The sequence below is a fragment of the Acinonyx jubatus genome, chromosome B4, assembly GCF_027475565.1.
Source record: "Acinonyx jubatus isolate Ajub_Pintada_27869175 chromosome B4, VMU_Ajub_asm_v1.0, whole genome shotgun sequence".
Taxonomy (NCBI): Eukaryota; Metazoa; Chordata; class Mammalia; order Carnivora; family Felidae; genus Acinonyx; species Acinonyx jubatus.
The window spans coordinates 132,337,025-132,360,950 of record NC_069387.1 but is presented as its reverse complement, the minus strand read 5'-3'; the positions used below and the strand labels follow the sequence as shown (position 1 = coordinate 132,360,950).

The window sequence follows — 23,926 nt, the reverse complement described above, 5'->3', positions numbered from 1 at the left end:
ATTGAGCCTGGGTGGCTCAGTCGGTTGAGCATCCAACTCCTGATTTCAGCTCAGGTCATGATCCCAGGGTCATGGGATTAAGCCACACATTGGGCTCTGCACTGAGCACAGAGCCTGCTTAAGATTTTCTCTTTTTCTGCCCCTCTCCCCGGCTCATGGGCTCACACTCTCTCAGATTTAAAATACACACGCACCTGGGTGGCTCGGTCGGTTAAGCATCCGACTTCGGCTCAGGTCATGATCTCACAGTCCGTGAGTTCGAGCCCCGCATTGGGCTCTGTGCTGACAGCTCAGAGCCTGGAGCCTGCTTCGGATTCTGTGTCTCCCTCTCTCTCTGCCCCTCCCCTGTTCATGCTCTGTCTCTCTCTGTCTCAAAAATAAATAAACGTTAAAAAAAATAAAATAAAATACACACACGCATAAAAAAATTAAAAAATTAATTAATAAATAAATAAAAATAAAATACACACACACACACACACACACACACACTGCATTAAAACACTATCCTGATTGCTGAGGTTTTTAGCACCCCCTTATTTTACACCTAAGGCAAATATCTCACTCATCTCACCCTAGTTCCAACCTTGCTGGCTGCTGTAGTAAAATAACACACTGATAATTCAAAGTTGCCAAGAGAAGAACAGTCTCCACATATGAGTGGAGGTCAGGGCCCCTAAGTGAAGATTCCTATCTCTCCCCCTAGGGAAGTGTTGTCTAATCTCTGTCCCTGCCACCATTATGCTGCCTTGGTGCACTGTGAGGACACAGACCTTGTGTCCTGCTGAGCCTGGGATCAAATGTTCTAACCAGATGTTACCATGGACTTCAGGATGGCAGCAAAAAAATGAACACAGAAAAGAACCCAATCTGAGATTTTCTGATTCAGCGACACAGAACTTGCTCTTCAGAGTTCACAGGCCTTGCATGGACCTTTCTGGAGGCATCCCAGGGAAACAAGGAGGAGAAGTTTACACTGGCTTTTTAATACCTGCCTTTTCTATCCCCAACTGTCCATTTTCCACTTCTGACCAGGGCCCCTCCTCTTTCCTGCAGAAGGAGTCCTACAGTCTAGTCAATCAATGATATCCCCCCTATCAGATGAGGGCAAGTAGCTCTGCCAAGCACTGTGCTGAGCACTGCAGAGATACAGCCAGACTCAGGTCCTGCCCTAAAGAAGTTCCCAGTAGATCAACCACAATATAGTGAAGCCATGACACAGGGCACATTCTGCCTAAAGGAGCCAAGAAGACAAAGGAACCCTATAGGCCTTGAAGGATCCAACAAAGGAGAGGGGAAAGGCTTTAAAGGCAAAGGAGAAGTGCAGATGCACAGGCACAAAGACGGAATGTCCTAGCAAATGCAGGGCCAGGGAGAAATTACATATGGCTGGAGCACTGGCTGGTGGGTGGAAGAGGTAGGTTAATAAGGCTAAAGGGATAAGGAGGATCCAGAGAAAGAGGACTCTAGGTACCAAGCTAAGAAGCTTGAGTTTTATCACTAAAACACCTGAGATAGCTTACTTTCTGTTGCTGCATGTATTCTCCATTATCAGCCAGCCGAGATGTTAAGGGGGAGGTGTGTCTATAACTATTCACAACTGAAATAAAACCTACAGTTGAACCTTGAACAACGTGGGTTTGAACTGCACAGGTCCACTTACATGCAGATTTTTTTCGATAAATACAGTACAGTACTGCAAATATTTTCTCCTCCTTAGGAATTTTTTTTCCAAAGGAGATAGAAGTTTATTAAATATACCACAAGGGAGAGCAAAGGAGAGGCTGTCTGCCACCTCCTTATGAATTTCTTAATAACATTTTCCTTTCTCTAGCTTATTTTATTTTAAGAATACAGAATATAATACATATAACATACAAAATATGTGTTAATCGACTGGTTATGTTATTGGTAAGGGTTCTGGTCAACAGTAGACTATTAATAGTTAAATTGGGGGGGGGGGAGTCAAAAGTTCTATGTGAATTTTCAACTGCAGGGGAAATCAGGGCCCCTAGCTCCCATGTTGTTCAAGGGTCAACTGTACTTTGAGTACTCTAACAGCATATTGTTTGAGCCAGTAAGAAAACACCTTAGAAATCTTAGATAGGAGTGATACAAGGCCCAGGAGCCATACCAGTTCCCTTGTTTTTGAACCTAGAGACCAGAAATCACAAGACAAGCACCTTTTTGAGCACCAAAGGCAGTGAGGTCTTTCCTGGTGGCCCCTCAACACCCTCCATACTTTCTGCCAGTGAAGACTCATTCATGATTACGGACACAAAGAGATCGTACTTCAGCAGCTGTCTCAGCCAACCTAGAAAACAAAAGGGTTGGGAGGTGAGGCGAGAGAAGTATAGGCACCAGAGTATGCCTAAGGTAGCCCCTCAGACATCCTCTAGAAATTTCATCATGTCACCACAGACATTCCTAAGTATTTTGTTATTTTTAGTGCTATTATAAATGGGATTGTTTTATTTTTCAGATAATTCACTGTTAGTGTATAGAAAAACAACTGATTTTATATCCTGCAACTTTACTAAATTCATTTGTTAGGTTTAACAGTTTTTTGGTCAAGTTTTTAGGGTTTTCTATATATAAGATGATAGCATTTGCAGAGACCATTTTACTTCTTCCTTCCTAATTTTAATGTCTTTTATTTCTTTTTCTTGCCTCATTGTTATGGCAAGGACCTCTAACATTATATTAAATAGAATCCCATGCTCTTGTATGCAACCTCTGGGACAACACTTATCACACTAATCTTTAATTGTCCACATCCTTCTTCCACACTAGACTATGAGCTCCCTCAGAATAGAGCTTGGGTTTGATCATCTTTATGACCCCAGAGCCTGACACAGGTCCTGGCCCAAAATGAACACTCACTATGTATGGCCAGACTGTTTATAACAGAGCTCTTGGCCCAAACTGTGAAAAGAAACTGTTGTCACCCATAGACAATGCTTCTCCCTGTAGCTCCTGCTTTGGAATAGGCCCTCACCCAGTTACCAATCATAGTACCTCTGTTCAAAATGTGAAAGCTCCTGGGGCACCTGGGTGGCTCAGTCGGTTAGGCATCTAACTCTTGATCTCAGCTCAGGTCTTGATCTCAGGTCGTGAGTTTAAGCCCCATGTTGGGCTCCATGCTGGGTGTGGAGTTTACTTTAAAAAAATGTGAGGGGCACCTGGGTGGCTCGGTTGGTTAAGTATCCGACTCTTGATTTCAGCTCAGGTCATAATTTCACAGTGTATAGATTCGAGCCCCACATTGGGCCCTGTGCTGACAGCACAGAGCCTATTTGGTATTCTCTTTCTCCCTCTCTCTCTGCCCCTGCCCTGACTATTCTCTCAGTCTCTCTCTCTCTCTCTCTCTCTCTCTCTCTCTCTCTCTCAAAATAAATGAAATAAATTTTTTCAAAAATGTTAAATCTCTCTAGTTGGAGCATTTCAAGGGTCTTGTGTACCTACATAAGGAAACAGCAGAAGAAGAGGCTGAAAGGGTACACGGGGGCTCATAAGGAGCCTCAAATAACAAGTAGGAAAACTGCACATCACCTGGAGGCCAGAGGGAGCCATAGATGATTTTTCAAATAGGAAACAGGAAACGCAAGCTATGCAGTGTGAAGATTAACTTGGCAGCAAAAACAGGATACACCAGGGCAGGCAGTAAAAACCAGAGGCAGAAAAATTGTTGTCCCACTTTCTTCTTCTCCTTGCAAAGGCAAGTTTATTTTTTTATTTTTAATTTTTTAAAAGAGAGAGTATGCACAAGTGGGGGAGGGGCAGAGAGAAATGGAGACAGAGAATCCCAAGCAGGCTCCATGTTGTCAGTGAAGAGCCTGACTCAGCACTCAAACCCATGAACCATGAGATCATGATCTTAGCTGAAATCAAGAGTCGAATGCTTAACATCCTGAGTCACCCAGGTGCCCCCAAAGGCAAGGGTCTTAGATAGGCATCTATCATAGTCTGTGCATCTTTTCTTTTTCAAGATTTTTTTTTTGAGAGAGAGAGAGAGGGAGAGAGAGAGAGAGAGAGAATGCGTGCGTGCACACGAGTGAGGGGTAAAGGGACAGAGGGAGAGAGAGAGAAAATCTTGAGCAGTCTCCATACTCAGCACGGAGCCCAATACAGGGCTCAATCCCACTGAGACCCTGAGATTATGACCTGAGCCAAAATCAAGAGCTGGACCCTCAACTGAGTCACCCAGGCACCCCCAGCCTATCCGTCTTCTCTCCTAAACCCATGGCTTCTACCCTTTTCAAAGAGGCAAACTTCCCTACCACTGGAGAGCCAATATCTCAGGTCCTCAAGCAAAACATCAAAAGCATTCTCTCTTTTCTCTCCAGTCCTATATCTTACCCAAACAGTTGATCTGTAGCTCCTTTGTCTGGGCGCCATCCAGGGTGGAAAGGAAGAGAGGACACAGCTTCTCCCGGAAATGGCCTGAAAGCATCTCAGCAGCCACTGGTGAAGAGTACAGCTTCCCATAGAGGTAACAGACAGAAGCTCGCACCCCCTCATTGGGGTATACTAAACCCCTCAACAGATGTTCCATCAGATTACCTGTCCAGAAAACAACCAAGGGGCCAGGGAAACCTCACAATGTCAGCTGCTATATGAAACTCCAAACTATTGTTCCCCGTAGGGTAGTAATAGTGGTAATCCTTTATAATCTCCCATAACAAACAATTTCTGGACCCTTAAAAGAGAAAACCAAGGTTTAGAGAAGTGATTAACCCTAGAGTAAATCCTCTATGAGATATTTATTTGCATTTTATTGATAGAAAAAAGCACTCTGTATTCCAGAATTAATTCCTCCTTCCATCCAAAGGAAGGTCCATAAGTAGATACTTAATTTGTGTTAACATAATGAATAGAAATAACTCAAGACCAGGGTCAAGAATTTTTTCAACTTGGCCAACATGGAGTACATTTTGCAGATGGGAAACTGAAAGCCTAGAATAGGAAAGTAACAACTTCCCAGGTGTGTATAGTGAGTGGACCACCCAGATGGTGATATAAAGTGTGATCAAAGCTGGTAAAAGGGTAGTAGCATCTCTTCCCCAGAGGTTACTCACTGTGCTCCATTACAAGCTTGTCTGCCAGGGGAGGGATAGCATCCACCAACTTGCCGAGAAGGGTCAGGGTAGCCAGGCTGCCTCGCATGGAGGGCATGTTACACAGCTTTAGAAAATGAACACACTCCACTGTATGAATTAGGATCAGATCTCCCAACAAAATTTATCTTGCCCTATCTACACAAAGCCTGTATTGTATGTGTCTCTCACCACAACCAGTAATCAGATTCTTTAACTAAGTATCTATCTCCCCTATTGGACTGGGAAGACCTTGAGGAAAGGGACTGAGTCAGATTCCTCTCAGAGTACTCAGTACCTAGCTCAGTACATGACTGTTAAACTGGATTAACATTAGCATATTTTGTCTTCTATAGAGCCAGAAACTGGGAGAGTGAAAGTTGGAAACATCATAAAGACAGAATTCTGGCTTAGTGCCAAAAAAAAAACGTATTACTATTATTATCATTACCATGGCCATTACTGAGCCTTCTATTCATCAGACCCTATGCTTGATGGCTTACAAGTAGAGTCAATAGTATATATTTCACCATTTCTACTGACCAGCTATAGCACTTTAAGTAAGACTCTTAACTCCTCTGGTAGGAAATAATAATAGTATCAATTTCATAAGGTTGTTAGGAGGACTCAGTGAGATACTGCACATAAACCACCTAACACAGTGCCCAGCATATAGAAAGTGCTCAAAAGGGTTAAGTGGAATCATCTTAATAAGTATTGACATATATGATGATAAATTCAATCTGATATATTAATCATATGCAGAGTAATTATAATGATATGACAATTTAGTATAATTCATAATTAAATGTTCTTGGTATTAAGATGAACATTTGTCTTCCTTTTTTTTTTTAATGTTTATTTATTTATTTATTTAGAGAGAGAGAGAGACAGAGACAGAGAGCACTAGCAGGAGAGGGGCAGAGAGAGAGGGAGACAGATTCCCAAGCAGGCTCCACGCTGTCAGCACAGAGCCTGATGGGGGGCTCAACCTGAGATCATGACCTGAGCTGAAATCAAGAGTCTCTTGATTAACTGAATCAAGTTAATCAAGTAACTTATTAACTGACTGAGCCACCCAGGTGCCCCCATTTGTCTTCCTTTTGCAAAAAAAAAATAAAATAAAAAGTGATTCTGATATTATTCCTAAATCTTAAACACAATGCAAAAGCTGCTTATTGAATGGTATCTGTGACTATCTGTGAAGAAGGCAGGTTAAATATATCCACTCAGTGCTTGCCTTAGATGCTGACAAAAACAAATGACTTCAGTATAAAATATTGTATAGAATTCAAACCAAAGAAAAACACTAAGCCAAGACATAGTAAATATATTTCCTTGCTAAGTTGGTCAAGGAAATCTGTATTGTACTTAGGGGGATATAGAGAATAGCCATGGGATGATTATGTCAGAAAGATGAGACTTCACCACACAGAGGGACGGGAAAGGGGAAGGAGGGAAGATACAAACAGTATTGGGGCAGGATCAGAAGACCCAGGCAGGCCCTAGCTCTGGCTCTGGCTCTGCCACTGACTCAGTGACCTCAGGCAGGTCCCTGTCCCTCTCTGTATTTCAATCTCCCCACCGATCCAGAAAGGCGTGGGCCCAGCTCTGATATCTGAGGATTCTGAGGGGTACTCAAGAACCCACAGCTATTTACTGACCTCTTTGTGGCACTCATCCAGCAGGCAATGAACGGTCTGCTCTAACTTCAGCTGAGTTGTAAGCTGGATAAGGACTGAGCAGACACAGTAGTGTTACTAACCACAAGACAACCTCTGGCCCACACCTCACCTTTCATAGCCCTTCTACTCAAAGTCATTTGCTTGCGTTACCAGTATAGTCTTTTCTTTTTTTTTTTTTAATTTTTTTTTTAACATTTATTTATTTTTGAGACAGAGAGAGACACAGCATGAACGGGGGAGGGGCAGAGAGAGAGGGAGACACAGAATCGGAAGCAGGCTCCAGGCTCTGAGCCATCAGCCCAGAGCCTGACGCGGGGCTCAAACTCACGGACCGCGAGATCGTGACCTAAGCTGAAGTCGGACACTTAACCGACTGAGCCACCCAGGCGCCCCAGTATAGTCTTTTCTATCTCCCCAATTAAACTAAGTGTACATATCCAAATCAAAGGATTTCTGGCTTCTTCGTTGTTTTATATCAGTAGTTCACAATCTGGCTGCACATCAGAATCACGCAGGAAATTAAAAAAAAAAAATACTAATGCCCAACTCCCACTCTAGATCAATTAAATCATAATCTCTAAAGAAAGAGCCTAAGAATCTGGATGTTTTTTAAGTTACCCATATAAGTCTATTGTGAAGCTAAGGTTGAAAACTATTATTTTATATTATCTCTACTTTATTCCTGCCTCACAATTGCTCCTTCATATACTAGAAAATAGAATTATGGGTGAGTTCCTGTGCCAATAATTGCCTTAATTGCCTCTATTACCTCTCAACCCCAAGCTCATCCTTGTATACAATCGTTTGTGATGCTTCTGCTGGTATGTTTGAGGAGCAGTGAAAAAGTGACTGGCTCTGCACGTCTGGGAAAAGCTACAAAACTATACTCAGCTGCTGCTGCAGGAAGACTCTGGCACTTCCAAGGTAAAGAAGCATTCTGGGAAAAAGTCACAGAAACAGGAAGAAGGCAGGCAACAAAGAGGAAACAGCGAGGAAGGAGCAAGTCCTTCTTCCCTCTTTGGCTCTGCAGTCTCTATCTAGTGCCTACCACCTCAGTTAAGTTCTTGGGGTCTGATGAAGGTTTACAAGTTATGCTGGCACCAACCAGCAATGGACAGCCTTAGGATTATAGCCCCACTCAAGAGTGGCATAATGGTGACGGGAAATCTCCCCATTCCTGCCAGTGGTCAGAAATTCAAGTGGTACATTTGTTTTTCCACATTCTAGACTGAGAGATGGTCAGAGGTATACACAAATCATGCTAACTTATGATCTGTCACAGCTGCTAAGCGTGTGGTTGGATGGTCATGGACCCAGCAGCAGCCAAGCAGTATCCTCTCCTTAGTGAAAACTTATGTTTTAATAATTCCAACCTCATTTTGTTTCCTCAGCCCTGAGGGTGGAAGCTGCTTTCTGAAATTCCTACGTCTGTGAAAACCCGGTGTTTTCTTTTGCCTTCAGTTAAATAGTCAATAATTCTTCATATTAAAGTTTTTTCCTGTTCAAATAACTTATGTGGTTTCTGTTGCCTGACTACACCCTCACTGATACAATTCTTACTCATTCTGCAAGAGTCCTCCTATCCCAGTGCTCTTGTGTTCTTTCTCCTTGAGCCTTTTAAAGTTTATTTATTTTAGTAATCTCTACACCCAACACAGGGCTCAAACTCACCACCCCAAGATCAAGAGTCACATGCTCTTCTGGGCCAGCCAGGTGCCCCACTCCTTCAGTGCTTTATAGGTAAACAGACACACTTCTGCAGCCTTAACAATCACCTGTGTGCAGACAACTTCCAACTAACCAATGTGAAAGTAATGAAAACAGTTTGTGCTGCCTTTGTAACAGTACTTATCAGCTCTCATTATTTACTATCCAATCCCTCCTCCGAATTGTAAACTCTTAAAGGGCAGGAACCATGTCTTATCCATCTACGTATCCCCAATGTCTGATACAGTACTTGGCACAGAGGAGGTGCCTGAGAAAAAAACGCAGAATCAATGACTGACAGCTAATTGAGTTTTCTTGATCTGTCTCTAAAATGAAACATTTATTTCATCAAGGTCTCAAATAACCAGAGTTGCAATATACCCAGCTAATATACCCAGCTTCAAATGCTAGGTACACATAGTTTCACCTTACCTTCAATACAGAGGTCTATTACACTTCCATCTTCCACATTACATAACAGCCCTTGGAGTAGAGGGAGGAGAGAAGGGAATGGTTAGTAGTTAAAAGAGAAACTCACAAAGGCACATTGAAAATTCTAGACTAAAAGTAGCTTTAAGCAATGTCCCAGATAAATGCTATCCTCAACACCAAGTGTGGCACAGCATAAAAACTGAGTGCTTTGGAGTCTGTAACGGACCTCGGGTAAAATTCCTGTCCTGCCAGTTGTTTTGCTAGGACTTCCCTTAGCCTTGGGAATCATCCTTTCTCCCTTAAAGGACTGACTTGGCAGTTAAAAGCCTGAAAAGCCACTAGCAGAGAAAAAATATCCAATATGAGTTAGCTCCCCTCCTCCCTGAAAAGGGCTCTTTCCATAGGACATCATAACTATATTAAAAGAAGGGACCTTTTAATTCATCTCAGGCACAGGAGAGGGAAAGTATTTCAATCAGGGTCACACCCAGGTCAACAGACTCTAGTCTGGCTCTGATCCTCTTCAAAGACCAGAGTGGACTCTGAAAGATCACACATTTCCCATATTCATATTCACACTTTTACTAAACTTTTGGCTGTAGTAAAGCTAGTTACCACACGATGCATCATGTGTTTTAGAAAAGGGACCATTTCTTCATCATTACAACAAAACAATTTTCTAATAAGTTAAACTGTTACATCGTAAAAAGTCTAAATTATCTTTCCAAGACCATTTCTCCAAGACCCCAAAGTAAATATACATGCTATACATGCAAAATGCATACCAAATTTCCCTTTTAATCTCACCGAAAAGCATGCTTATGAAGTGGATACAGACTCTCTGATCCTGAGCCACAAGCTGCATGACCAGGGAGGCATGTCTCAAGAGAGCATCTCGGAAACAGGAGAGCACATGCTTCTTGCGCACCAACTTGGGGCAGATGAAGAAAATATTCAATAGCAACCAAGTCTCAGCCATTCTGAACCCAAACAACTATAATTTCTAAATACAATTACAAGATGATACTGGAAGGTTCATCTAAACTATGGTAAGGTCATAATCCCTGAAAGTAGTAACATTTACACACAGGAATCTATGTGTTTATACAGAGGATTATACATTAGCTAAGGTTCCTACTACGCTATATTTACAGAGCACTTTAGTGTTCACAAATCACTCTTTTGTCTAACAACTTAGTGAAGCAAGTAAAAATTATTGTCACCATTTTACAGATGAGAAAATTGAGGCCCAAAGACATTCCCAAGGACTCAAATCTATCTCCAAACAGGTCTTGTCTAAGGTCAGCGTCCTTTCTACTTAACAGTTCAGGAGAGTGATGCTGGAGACCCTTCAGGAGCCTCAAAGAGGCTGGTAGAGAAATGCATCCTTCCATTCAACTCGGACATAAATCTTCCTGTACAGGGAACTGGGTAGTAGCTGTGCAAAGTGCTCAAGACAGTAGAAAAAGTTAGGTTAAAAAGGAGAGCATACACCGAGGATAGAGCAGGAACTTGGGTACAACTGACTATATTACACTTTTTCAATTGATGAGAGATGAAGCTAAAAAAAAAGTGCATTCAATAAAAAGTGAAGTTGCATCTCTTATTGTCTCTAACCTGTTATTGCAAATCTCATGTTTTCCTTCAATTCCTCCTACATAATACATTAAGCTAGTAATCTAAATGAGTTACTCAAAAAATCTCAATGACTTTCTTTCACCTGTCGGATTAAATCCAAGCTCTTCAGCCTGGATTCAAACTCTTGGAACTTATCTTAACCTGGCTTTTCAATCTCACCTCCCTCAATTTCCTTTCAAACACTCTGATTACCTCCCCAAACTCATCCTTGCTAATGGGATAAGCCCTGCTGGTATAAGCACCCTCCCCCCAACTTCTCCTCTGGTCCAAAGCTCACCCATCTTCTCAAGCTTAATTCAAATGCATCCTCTTCTCAAAACCTTTTCCCAATTTCCCTCCTTATCCCAACAGCACTTGACCACAAATATGTCTGTCTACTAAATTCCCAGTTTTTAGCATTCTCATTTTCTCCCCTACTGTCGTATTTATCTCTGTATCTCTGACTCACTGTCCAACAATGGCAGCCTCAGAACTTCTGGCCTCAATGACAGCTCAAATGTTATCAACTAGCCCAGAGGTTCTCAGAGTGTAGCCTGGGAACCCCTGAGGGTACCCAAAACTTTGAAAGGGTTCAAAGATCAAAATTATTTTGATACTAAAATGCAATTTGTCTCTGTCACTCTTACTCTCTCACAAGTATACAGTGGAGTTTTTCAAAGATTACATGACAGGTAATATACAACCGATTAAATGCTAAAATACTTGAGAATCCAGCTGACTTCTATTAAGCTAGACATTAAAGAGACTTGTTTAATAGATGTAAATAAAAATGTAAAACAAAGCTATTCCTTTCATTATCTTTTTTTCTTTTAGAAAATATCATTTTTATTTAAATTACTTATGCCACAGAACTGCATGCTTAAAATGGTAGGCTTTATATCATGTATATTTTACAGCAATAAAACCAATTATGCTAATACGTAATGATTTACTACCATTTTTTAATTAATATTTAAGAATTGGTTTCTTTGTCTAACACAGTAAATATCAGTGGATATAACCCATATAAAAGCTTTTGGGGGTCCTCAACACTTTTTTAAAGTATAAAGGCATTCTGAGATTTAAAATTTTGAGAACCATTGATCCAGCCCCTCCTCCCAAGGCATGAATTCCCCTCCCATGAATGTGAGATAAAAGTGATCTCCCAAACTTTTCTCGGATGGCTCCATGGACCAAAAACTCACTACAAAGGTGCGTAGGCATTGAGGGAACTGGCAGCCCATTTTTCAGCCAGCTCTGCTATTAGAAAGGTTCCCCTTCACCCCACCCTGCCTGGCTGTAACTTCTTCCCGTCTCGCTGCCATCACAGAGACCTAGGCAGCCCCCTCCTCCACACTGACGCCCTAAGAAATCCGAAGGGAATGAGGGGCCCCTACTACGGGTGTACCTGGCCCGTGGGCCGAGCCAAGGCTAAGATCCTGGAGGAATGGCGGGGGCAACAAGCGGCAGGGCAGCTGCTGAGACGGGAAGGGGAGGTGGGCCTGCGTGCCAGCGAGTCCTGGAGGGGAGGGGGCTCAGTGGGGACAAGGATAGGCCCAGCTGAGGCGCATGGCCAGGCGCAGGGGCTGGTTTGGAAAGGGGATAGTCCGCTCGGAGCAGGGCAGCCGGCGGGGTAAACTGAGGCTGAGGTAGTATAGCAAAGAAGGCCGCCCTGGCCTGGCGAGGGCGCAGGCCTGGTTAGGGGGTAGGTTTAACGAAGAGGGTGGGCCCGGTTTAGTTCCAGGGAAGGTGCGTCAGGTTCAAGGGAGTTGGCCTGGCGAGGGGCGGCCCAGCTTGGTGAGGGAAATGCCGGGGGCCCAGTTCGCACCGATACGCAGGGCTCCGGCAGCAGCTCCAGCACGCACGCCAGACAGAGCCGCGGGGGCACGGGCAGCAGCCAGCACGGGTCATGCCGGGAATGGGCCCTCTCGTAGAGCAGCGCCGTCTCCTCGTCCCTCCCGGGCCCGCGCGGGCCCGCCGCCGCCTCCCTCACAGCCATCCCTCGGCTTGGACTTCACCGCAGCAGCACAGGGTCCCGCGCAGCTTGTGCGCAAGCGCACTTGAAAGAGACCCCGCCCCCGGACGCCAGAGGGCGAAGTGGGGGCTAACGCAGCTGCGCAAGCCCAGGGCGACGCCAAGGCGCGATCTCCGTCGAGGGACGGGCGCTGAGGGCATGTGGGGGACACGAGGACGGTCGGTATCTGACAGAGACCAAAGCGACTTGCTCTTTGAGCCCGTAGGAATTCGTCTTGACTACTCTGTGGATTGAAAAGCATTTATAAAGAAGCTGTCATTAGCCTTGAGGAAGGAAAGGAAATCATCTCTTCCTACTAGTAAAAAATGAAATAGGAGAGAGGGGGAAACGCCTGGGGGTGGCGCACTCGGTTAAATGATAGACTTTGGTTCAGGTCATGATCTCGCGGCTGGTGAGTTCCAGCCCTGCTTCGGTCTCTGTGCTGACAGCTCAGAGCCTGGAGCCTGCTTGGGATCCTGTGGCTCCCTCCTTCTCTGCCCCACCCCTGCTCGTGCTCGCTCGCTCTCTCTCGCTTTCTCTCAAAAATAAATGAACTTTAAAAAAAATTAAATAGGGGCCCTTGACTGGCTCAGTCGGTGGAGCATGCGACTCTTGATATAAGGGTTGTGAGTTCGAGGCCCACCTTGGGTGTAGAGATTACTTAAAAATAAAATCTATTTTTTAAAAAATGAAATCTCAGGGGTCTAAAAGCTGTTAGTATTATTTTAAATTTATGTGACCCTTTCCTCTCGAAGAGCCTAAGATGGTTCCTCTAAGCTATCCTCTCACAGGAGCGCCTGGGTGGCTCAGTCGGTTAAGCATCTGACTTGGTCTCAGGTCGTGATCTCGTGGTTCGTGGGTTCCAGCCCTGCATCTGGCTCTGTGCTGACAGCTCGGAGCCTGGAGCCTGCTTCAGATTCTGTGTCTTCCTCTCTCTCTCTCTCTCTCTCTCTCTCTGCTCCTCCCCTGCTCGTGCTCTGTCTCTGTCTCTCTCTCTCAAAAATAAATAAACATTTAAAAAAATATATCCTCCCACAGACATCTGCACAGCACTTGAGACTTTGTGAGCGTGCAAAAAATCCTGCAGAAGAAATTGTTTATCATTATATTTACTAACAATTATAATCTATCAATCTACAAGGATTTATTTAGCACCAGAGTGTCCAGCAACTGGCTAATGGTGAAGGAGGTAAGTTCAGGAGGTGTTCTCTACATTCGGAAGAAGTGTGACTGAGTACAAAAAATTACTTCCATGTCAAAATAGTTTAGAAAATAGTGGCTTATTATTCGATGTAGTATTGTGAAGTAATGTTTGAGAAAAGTATGTGTTAACATGGAAAAGTTCTCATTAAAATACTGTGTACGAAAGATGCAGAATTATATATACGAGTAGGTAAAATAAATAAGCAAAAACCACTTATTCGACACATCTTAAATTATAGCAGTAATACACATTCAGTGAAGACAAAGGAAAGATAATACTTTGGTATATTTTTTTTTTATTTTTTTTAACGTTTATTTATTTTTGAGACAGAGAGAGACAGAGCATGAATGGGGGAGGGTCACAGAGAGAGGGAGACACAGAATCTGAAACAGGCTCCAGGCTCTGAGCTGTCAGCACAGAGCCCGACGCGGGGCTCAAACCCACGGACCGTGAGATCATGACCCAAGCCGAAGTCGGACGCTTAACCGACCAAGCCACCCAGGCACCCCTGGTATATTTTCTTTTAGTCTATACATATTTACAACAGTAACATGCAAAAGTTTGTAAACTGCTTCTCCCAGAGAAAAATGTTACTCATCGTCCATGTCATTAAATACAATCCTGTGTATTTTTTAAATGTTGACAAAATAATGTATTGTTTTTGGCAAAGTTTTGAGCCAGAATCCATGCTAGAACCTAGAGGATTCAAAAGTGAGCAAAGACCTTCTTGTCCTCAAGTTCAGTCAGGGAGACGGATGAACAAATTATTACAACGGAGTATATACATATTAGTTATCTATTGCTGCATAACAACTTACCCCGTGTGATGGTTTGAAACGGTGACCTTCAAAAATATATCTCCATGTCTGCTATGGGCTGAATTGTGTCCCCCAAATTCAAACGTTGAAGCCCTAACTCCTAATGTGACTATTTGGAGATAGGGCCTTTAAGAGGTAATTAAGGTTAAAAGAGGTCACGGGTTGGGGGCGGGGGGAGGGTTCTAAGCCCATAGGATTGGTGACTTTACAAGAAGAGGGAGAGGGGAGTCTGGCTGGCTCAGTCAGTAGAGCATGAAACTCTTGATCTCAGGGTTGTGAGTTCAAGCCCCACATTGGGTGTAGAGATTACTTAAAAATAAAAAAATCTTACAAATAAAAAAAAGAAAGAGGGAGAGAGAAAGATCTCTCACCTCTCTTTCTATCTACATGCACCAAGGAGAGGCCATGTAAAGCCATAGTGAGAAGGCAACTATCTACAAGCCAGGAAGAAAACTCTTACCAGAAACTAAATCAGCCAGAACCTCGGTCTTGGACTTTTGGCCTCCAGAACTGTGAGAAAATAAATTTCTGTTGTTCAAGCCTTCCAGTCTGTAATATTTTGTTATAGCAGCCAGAGCAGATTTATAAAACATCCTAATCCCCAGAATTTGTAAATGTTACGTCTTTTAGAAGAGGATCTTCGCAGTTGTGATGAAGTTAAGGATCTTGAGAGGAGATCATCCAGGAGTTTACAGTGGGCCCTAAATCCAATAATTAATTGTCTTGAGAAGAGACACACAGAGTAAAGGAAGAGGCAGCGATTGGAGTGACGGTGCCGACGGTGCCACAAGCCAACGAACACCTGCAACCACCAGAGGCTGGAAAGAACAAGGAACTGATTGCCCTCTAGAGCCGGAAGGCCTTCTGACATCTTGATTTCAGACTTCGGGCCTCCTGAAGTTGTTTTAAGCCATCAGGCTTGTGGTCATTTGTTATGGTAGCCACAGAAAACGAATATGCCCCAAAGAAACATTATCTCATAGTCTCTGTGCATCAGGAATCCAGGCACAGCTTAGCTAAGTTACCCTGGCTGAAAGTCTCTCGTGAGGTTGTGGTTTTCTCAAGACTCACTAGGGCTGAAAGATCTGCATCCACGCTCACCCACGTGATTGGTGGCAAGATTCAGCTCCTCAAAGACTAAGTGAGCCCACGTTGGGCTCTGCACTGAGTGTGGAGCCTACTTGGGAATTCATTCTCTCTCTCTCTCTCTCTCTCTCTCTCTCTCTCTCTCTCTCTCTCTCTCCCTCTCCCTCTCCCTCTCTCTCTCTCTCTCTCTCTCTAAGTAAAATTTAAACAAATAATTGGCTCCAAGATGTCCCATGGGTAGGCCAGGCAAAGCAACAGGTAATTATGGTTGGCAGTGCTTGAGAAGTGAAGAGTGAAGAGCTGGAGATGTTTTTTCCATGAAGTGTGTTCATGGGCAGCAGAGTCCCTGCGGGGCAGATGCCCAGTGACCAGCTCCCTTCCTTGTGACCTAAAGGACTTGAATAATAGTGTCCAGTGTAAGGGTAGGGCTAACCTGTAGCCTTAAGAAATAAGAGCTTTGTTTTAACACTATAGGTTAAGAGATAACAGCCTTATCCTATCAATCAAGGGATGGATTAGCGCTTGATTGGATTGGGGCTAGGGCCTGTTTGAACTGTTTCCACCTGGGAACTATTCCTTTGTTCTGTTCCCAGGTGATAATATGACGATGTGGTAGGCTATAAAAACTCTGTACCCTGGCTGTTCGAGACCCACTCTGGTCAAGAGTGTCGGTCCAGATCAATCAGTTTGCCTTGCCTCTCATTGCAATAAACTTTGTTGTGACTGTCACTGGTGCCCGTAGCATTCTGTTTCAGGAGTCGTGTGGATGCAACATCCGGTGCAGAGCACCACCCCACCCCACAAACAGTTGAGGCTCAGTTTGAGCATCCTTCCTCGATCAGAATTAACTTAGACTAGGGCAGGACAGAGTCACAACAGAAACCTCAGTAAACCCTACTGTGAGGAACTGAAAAGAGGAATGTATTTAGGAGATGACATTGGGTTGACCCACAGTCCTCAAATCTTGAGTACCATAGAGTAGAAGTGGCTTCTACCCCACCCACAAAGTATCCCAACCTCCAAAAGGGGACACTCAGACAACATATGCCAAAAATGTCGGAACCCCACAGGCCCAAATAACCAATTTTATTAGAGACTTTGAGGGTGAGCAGACCACTCTCATGCCTTCTCTTCTGTGTTCTGAGAACTCTGGGCCTCCGGCCTACTTTCTAAAGCCATGCTGGAGCAGAAAACATCTCAAATGCTTCATAAAACCAAACTTTTGGGGGGCTGATGGATTATGTGGGGCTCCATTTAGGTTCTCAGGTTCCCCTTGACCCTGGAAGCGCTCTGCCTTGGGAAGAGCAGCCCCAGCATAGCAGTGACCTGGTGGCTGAAGGTCCCTCTCCAGAGAAGTATGGACTCCAGGGCTGTGCTCCCTCACATGTCGGTCACCCACTTTGGGAAGCAGGGTAGGATCAGGACCCCTCAGGCTCAGGTTGGGGACTGAGTGCTGAGGCTTGGCCAGGTGTGGAGACCAGGATACCTTGTTTAAAAGGGTCATGCTCCACCTTGCTGCAGCAGAGTGAAGACTATCTTTGAAGCTGGAGGTGTTTGTGGAACAGGAGGAAGGCTGCTGCCCAGCCCCTCCACTCTCTGCAGACTCCAGCCTCCCTCTCCTCCCATGTGGAGGCAGCTGACATTTAAGTCCGGGGGACTTAGGAACCTCCCGGGATGTGCACTCCTTTCTCCAGTGGTCGTGGCCTGCCCTGAAGTATGAGGTCCTCATTCTGCAGGGAGCCCTCTCTGCCATCTGGGAGACTCCTGGCCTGACTGTTTTCCTGTCCCTGTTGTTCTCACTGGGACAGTGAGCCTCTCTGGAAGGCTCTTGGCCACACCAGCTCCTAGACTGTGCTGCGGGCCTGGGGTTCCTGTGAGCAGTGGGCTTGGCTCTAGGAGGAGCCTCTTCTTGGACAGCCTGTGGTTCTCTATCGCCTCCTGGAGGCCTGACTCTCCCAGGCTTTTTGGAATGGATGGAAATGCCCATGGGCTTGCACCGGTGTGGCCCACATTTCTCCAGAGCTCTGGCCCGTGTAGGAAGTTTTGAGCTTTGTCTTTCTGGGGGTTGAACCCTCTGGGACCTCTCAGTTGACTTAAGGTCTGGCCTGAAGCCCTTGGCCTCACAATGCCTTTCCTGCCGTTGTTGGAACTCACAGGCTGTGTATAATCCAGGGAGCCTCACCCCAGCAAGGGGCAGTGGGCAAGGTCCTAACAAGTTAAAGAGCAAATGGGACTCCAGGATCCGCTGGGGGAGGCCCCATTTCAGGTGTGCAATCTTCCGTCGCATGAGGGACTCCAGGAGGAGTTTTTGGCTCTTTTTGAGGACTGGCCACTTGGGCATGACAGTGAGGACAATGGGAGAACCCACCAGAGCTGTGGCAGCTTGGGGGGCTTGGCCACATGAGGTGGAGGGGCAGACTGAGGGAAGGCCGAGGGAAGCAACCAGAAACTGTAAATTCTGGAGCTGCCGAGTCAGGCCAGGAGCCTTTCCTGGATCCACCTTTTCATCCCTTTGTTGGCTTCTCTGGGCTTCAGGTGGGGGCTGCTGGGAGGCTAGACTGACCTCCTCTCTGTGTTTCTTGGCAGAGGCCGTGCTCTGGCTGACCAAATGCTCTCCCTCCCCACTGGCAAACAGGAAGTGTTGACAGGGGGCAGAGGCCACTGCTTGTTCCTGTTCCATGGCCCTGTATCCATAGCCTGTGAGGGCTGGGGGCCCCCCGCCCCCAGAAGAGTCAGCTGGGAGACTGCCTTCAGCAGCATCGTTTCCTCTGACCTGCTCTTTTTCTCCTCCTCTTGGAACGTGAGGACCTCCGGCCTCCTCAGCTCTGCACTTTCTCAGGCTCCCCATAGCCTGGATTTCAGCAGCCTCATCTCCAGCCTTGTTCTGGTTCCCTTGCCCTTGTATCTGGATCTCTCCATCAATTTCACTTCTTAACAGTCCCCGGCAATCTCCCCCAGGAGACTGGGTGTCTGTACCGTCATCACCTGCGGTCCCTCTCAGGTTTGTCTTCTGTTGTGTGTGAGTGTCTGCACCATGCTCACATCCCCTCTGCTCCTGGTTCTTCCACTCTGATGAACAGCTCTTTTCATTAACTTTGCTATTTATCAGTCCCTGGGACCCTCCCCTAAGTCCCTGGGGCTTTCCACCATCCTCACTTCCAGCCTGTCTCTGGCTTCTCTTCCCCAATGTCTGATTTTCCTCCTTCTTTCCTCTAGTCTGCTCCCAATTGCTCCTCCCTGCAGAGTGGCTCTCTCCAGTTTCATTATCTAACTGTCCCTGGTTCTCTCTCTCAGGCCTCTGGGTCTCTACATCTTCAGTTTCAGCTTCTCTCTGGTTTCTCTTCTCTGGAGCCTGAAGTTCAGATCCATTCTCACCTCCTGTCTGCTGCTGGTTCTTCCACTCTGATAAATGGGTCTCTCTATCAATAACACCTTTTAACTGGCTCTGGTTTTCTTCTCCAGCTTCCCAGGTCTCCATATTATCCTCACCTTCAGCTTCTGTCTGACTTGTCTTCTCTGGAGCTTGAACCTCTGCTCCATTCTCCTCTCCAACCTGCTCCTCTTTCTTCCATTCTACTGAATGGGTTTCTCCATTAATTTTACTTGTTAATTCTCCCCTGTTTTCAGCCTCAGATGCCTCTGTGTTGGCACCATCCTTGCCTCTAATGTATTCCTGATTCTTCCACTTGGGTGTATGAATCTTGCCATTAATTTTACTGCTTAACTGACCTTGGTTTTCTTCCCCAAGTTCCAGGGCCTCTTTGCTATCTTCATCTTTAACCCCTCTCAGATTCCTCATCCCTAGTGCATGAACACCTATATTATTCTCATTTCCACACTTCTCCTGGTTCCACCTCTCTGGTGGATGGGTGTCTACATGAGTTTCATGTCTTACTTGTCCCTGGTTCTCTGCCTCAGGAGCCAGGGTATTTATACTGTCCTCATCTCCATCTTTTCTCTGCTCTCTCTTCTCTGTTGCCTGAGTTTCTGCTCTGTGTTCACCTCCAATCTGATCCTGATTCCCCCAACAGGGTGTGGCAAACTCTCTGTCAATTTCACTTCCACTCTGGTCCTGATCCCCCCAACATGGCATCTCACATTCTCTGTCAATTTCACTTACTGCTGGTCTCTGGTCTCCCCACCATGGTGCCTGGATCACGACCCAATCCTCCACTTTTATCTCCCTAAGGTTCTTCCTTCTAGATACCTGGGTTTCCCCAGCATCCTTCCCCCTTCTCAGGCCTTGGTTTCTCCACCCCACTAGAAGTTCATGTTTTAGTTGTTTCCAAATCTCTCCCCTACATGCTTGGATCTTCCCAGCTTTCTCACTTCCACCTTGATCCTGCTTCTCCCGCCCTAGGGTCTGGATCTCTGTAACATTCTCACTTCCATTGCATTCCTGTTTTCTCCACCCCAGGGCCTGGGTCTCCACACCCTCCTCTCTTTTTACTTCTCCCAGGTTCTCCCTCCCAGATACCTGGGTTCGCACAGCATTCTCACCTCCAATCTGGGCCTTGTTTCTCCTCTCTTGTGCCTGAATTTCTATACCAGTATCATCTCTAATCTTGTCTTGCTTTCCCCACCCTGACACCTGGGCCTCCTTACCATTCTCACTTCTAGTCTGGCCCTGCTTCCCCAATCCTTGGGTGTGGGTCCCTCCTTCATCCTCTCCTCTGGCCTCTTTCTTGTTTTTCTCAAATGCCTGGGTCTCTACAGCATCCTCATTTCTACTCTTATCCTGGTTCCCCCCCTTTGGTGTTTGAGTCTCTGCATCAGCTTTACATCTTAAATGTTCCTGGTTCTCTGCCGTATGTGCTTGGGTTTCAGGAGGATTCTCACCTTCAGTCTCCCTCTTGTTTCTATTCTCTAGTTCCTGAATTTTAGCTCTATTCTCAATTCCCATCTGGTCCTGGCTCTTTGGCCCTGGTGTCAGGATATCTCCATCAGTCTTACTTATTACTAGTCTCTGGCTTCTCCACTCCAGGACCTTGGTCTCTGCATCATCCTCCATCTCAGAGTTCACTGGGAGCTGCCTTCCAGCTGCCTGGATCTCCTGAGCATCCTCCCTACTGCTCTCTGTCCAGTTCCCCCACCCTACAGCCTGGGTCTCTCTACTATCCTCTCTGCCTAGCACCTGGTTTTCTGTCCCTAGTGCCCAGGCCTCTTGTGGGCAGACCCAGGACTTCCAGGGGGACACTCCCACTTGGTTGGAAGGACCTGGCAGGAACTCTCCGGAGCAGAAATGCACCCTCTGAGATGAAAGGAGGTTTGAGAGAGAGGTGGCTAACGTCATGGGTGTGAGGTGGGACCTCATGCTAACAACAAGCTCCAGTGGCACCAGTTCTTCCTGGGAGTGGACAAACAGCTGCTCCATCCTTTGGTACATGTCCAGGGAAGGGGATGGTGGCCTGCAAATCAGGTGAGACTGCCCTTCACTGAGACACCAGGGTACCGGCCGTGCTTCCCGAGCACTGTTCTGAGGGAGCATACAGGTGCTTGAAAAAGAGGTGGTGCAAAAGATGGGATCAGAAGGAGTGTGGAAATCCCAAGGTGGGTCCTGACACGGGTGCTGCCAAGAGACCAGGTATCGGGTCCATGATTCCTGGAGGCTCCTCCGGTGTTCATACATCTTCTTTTGTGCCCGTTGTTGGACATGAGCATCCAGGCCACGGAAATCTCCAGGACTGAAGAAGAATTCAGGGGTCAGCCTCAAACAAGTGTCATGTCTCGTGGAGGGTACCGCCCACTTCTGCGGTGGCATCTGTAGTTGAGAATGGAGAAATGAAATCCTTGCCCACACACTGTCTCATCTAATTCTCACAGATTAGAATTACAATCCCCATTATCCAGATGGGGATTCTGGGGCTCAGAAGAGAGGGAATCATTTCTTTTAGGGTATTCATTCAAGACCAAAAAAGAGTTTACTCCAGGCCAGGCACTATTCTAGATGCTGGGGTTACCAGCATGAACAAGACAAAGTCCTTCTTGGGAGCTATCTTCCAGATATGGAAGACATAATAACCAAGTATACAACATGTTAGGTATGAAAAGTGTTCGGGTGGAAATAAAAGTGGAATGGCGATGGGGTTAACCTCTTTAGAAAGGCTGGTCACAGAAGGCCTCTCATTCTCAGAGGAGGTGACATTTGACTGGAGACCTGAGTGAAACAATGGGCAACTAAGTGACATCTGAAGAAAGAGCACTGAAGGCAGAGGAGACATTAGTGCAAAGGCCCTGAGGTCAGAACAAGGCCACGTGCATAAGAACATCAAAGAGTCCCTATGCCCAGAATGAAACAAGTGATGAAGAGAGCCGTGGGAGATGAGGTCAGAGAGAAATGTAGGACAAATCATGCGGGGCCTTGGACTTATGGTTAGGAGTTGGTGTTTTATTCGGAGTTTGACAGGGAGTGTACCTGTAAGAGCTGTTTCAGGGCTTCGAGGGGCAAAATTCTATGATCCCTTTTTTTCTTTTTTTTTTAATTTTTTTAACATTTATTTATCATTGAGAGACAGAGAATATGAGCAGGGGAGGGGCAGAGAGACGGGGAGACACGTAATCTGAAGCAGGCTCCAGGCTCCGAGCTGTCAGCACAGAGCCTGATGTGGGGCTCGAACTCACAAACCATGAGATCATGACCTGAGCCAAAGTCGGTCGCCTAACCAACTGAGCCACCCAGGTGCCCCTATGATCCCTTTTTAAAAATTGGTTCTTGGGATACCTGGATGGTTGTCAGTTAAGCATCCGACTTCTGCTCAGGTCATGATCTCATAGTCTGTGAGTTCAAGCTGTGTCGGGCTCCGTGCTGACATTCTGTGTCTCCCTCTCTCTCTGCCCCTCCCCCACTCGTTCTCCCTCTCTGTCTCTCTCTCTCTCTCTCTTTCAAATAAACATTACAAAAATTTTAATTAAAAAATTGGTATTTAGGGGGGCACCTGTTGGGGATGAGCACTGGGTGTTGTATGGAAACCAATTTGACAATAAATTTCATAATAATAAGAAAAACATTGGTTCTTGCTCACAAGCATAATGTAAGGCCTAAGCCAGGTGCAAAAGAAGACCTACCATGCCAAACTAGTCTGTGTTATTAGGAATCAGCATAGTTATGACTGCAAACTTCTGGGCTGCAATCGTGGTCTGATTCTTAATCTGGATGCCACACGTGGATGTATTCAGTTTGTGAAAAGTCACTGGTCTATACACCTATAATCTATGTACATGTATTATCCTTGAATTAAACTTTTAAAAGAGAAAGAGAAGGAAGGAAGGAAGGAAGGAAGGAAGGAAGGAAGGAAGGAAGGAAGGAGAGAGAGAGAGAGAGAGAGAGAGAAAGAAAGAAAGAAAGAAAGAAAGAAAGAAAGAAAGAAAGAAAGAAAGATAGATCATTTTGTTGGCTGCATGGAACATTGTACTTGGCTGAGAGAGACTGCAGGAACCAGGCAGAAGGCAGTGCTACAGTGTAGGTGAGACATGAGGGAGCCTTTGCCCAAGGGACTGTGGGGGGGTTTCGAGAAGTGATCAGATTTGAGGTATGGCTAGCAAGTAGAGCCCATAGGACTTGTAGAGGCAGAGTGAGTGAGGGAGGGAGGGAGGGAGAGAGACTAAAGTGACTGCAGGGTTTGGGGCCTGGCGATGCTCCCCCTGACCAGTCTAAGTTCCCCCGTTCCCACACAGGGCAGAGAACAGGGTCCTCATAACAAGTGAATGAGCCAATCGTGTGCCCAAGGGAAGGAGGTGTGTGGGGGCGCCCTCACCTTGGTGACCTTCCTCGTGCTGGGGTGGGTCCTGGTGACCCGGTGCCAACAGCTCTGGACCTGCCAGATCAGAAAGAGGCAGAGCACAAGCAGGTTGCCACAGCACCGAGGGTCCCTGCAGCTGCGATCCTCAGAAAGTAGGCCCCGCACTGGCTCCCACTCAGGGCCCTGGAACGGTCCCACCACAGCACAGGCGCCCAGCAGTGGCAGCAACATGACAAAGCTTCAGTGAACAGGTGGTGTCAGGGAGATGGAGGGCAGGACTGCGATGGGTGACCCAGCCAGTCTGGGGTGTGGTAATCCCTGCCACATAGTGCCCCGGTCACTGAGGCTACCTCACAAAGGAGCCACAGCTAAGCTAGTTCCAGCTCCTGAACCTGGCACCAGAGCTGGCTAACATGTCCTCAGTACAGGCAAGGACAGCACTGGGGGACTGCCCAAAAGGAAGGAAGAGGTAGAAGAATTCATTTTATTTATTTTTATTTCTTTTTTAGAAGAATTCATTTTAAATAT

General features: G+C 45.9%; 2 protein-coding genes across 5 annotated transcripts in view; both read right to left on the bottom strand.

The window, feature by feature from the left end:
- MEI1 (meiotic double-stranded break formation protein 1) overlaps positions 1-12,578 on the bottom strand; it is a 77,741-nt gene extending 65,163 nt beyond the window's left edge. For 2 of the 4 annotated variants that reach the window (XM_053226858.1, XM_015077918.3), the window contains exons 1-7: positions 12,366-12,574; positions 9,728-9,851; positions 8,921-8,971; positions 6,761-6,834; positions 5,079-5,184; positions 4,360-4,563; positions 2,184-2,314 (exon numbers count right to left, since the gene is read on the bottom strand). In XM_053226858.1, the coding sequence (XP_053082833.1) occupies positions 2,184-2,314; positions 4,360-4,563; positions 5,079-5,184; positions 6,761-6,834; positions 8,921-8,971; positions 9,728-9,851; positions 12,366-12,536 (861 nt within the window). In that variant the 5' untranslated portion in view covers positions 12,537-12,574. Of the gene's footprint in view, positions 1-2,183; positions 2,315-4,359; positions 4,564-5,078; positions 5,185-6,760; positions 6,835-8,920; positions 8,972-9,727; positions 9,852-12,365 lie in introns of all 4 variants that reach the window. The other 2 variants (XM_053226860.1, XM_053226859.1) reach the window with 2 other exon arrangements.
- Positions 12,579-16,715: 4,137 nt separating this feature from the next.
- Positions 16,716-23,712, bottom strand: LOC106979894 (uncharacterized). The gene is made up of 2 exons (XM_015077856.3): positions 23,414-23,712; positions 16,716-21,420 (listed from the first exon to the last, which is right to left on the bottom strand). Exons 1-2 carry the CDS (start codon positions 23,627-23,629, stop codon positions 16,822-16,824), a joined length of 4,815 nt encoding a protein of 1,604 aa, XP_014933342.1. The 5' UTR covers positions 23,630-23,712; the 3' UTR covers positions 16,716-16,821.
- Positions 23,713-23,926: the final 214 nt, after the last annotated feature.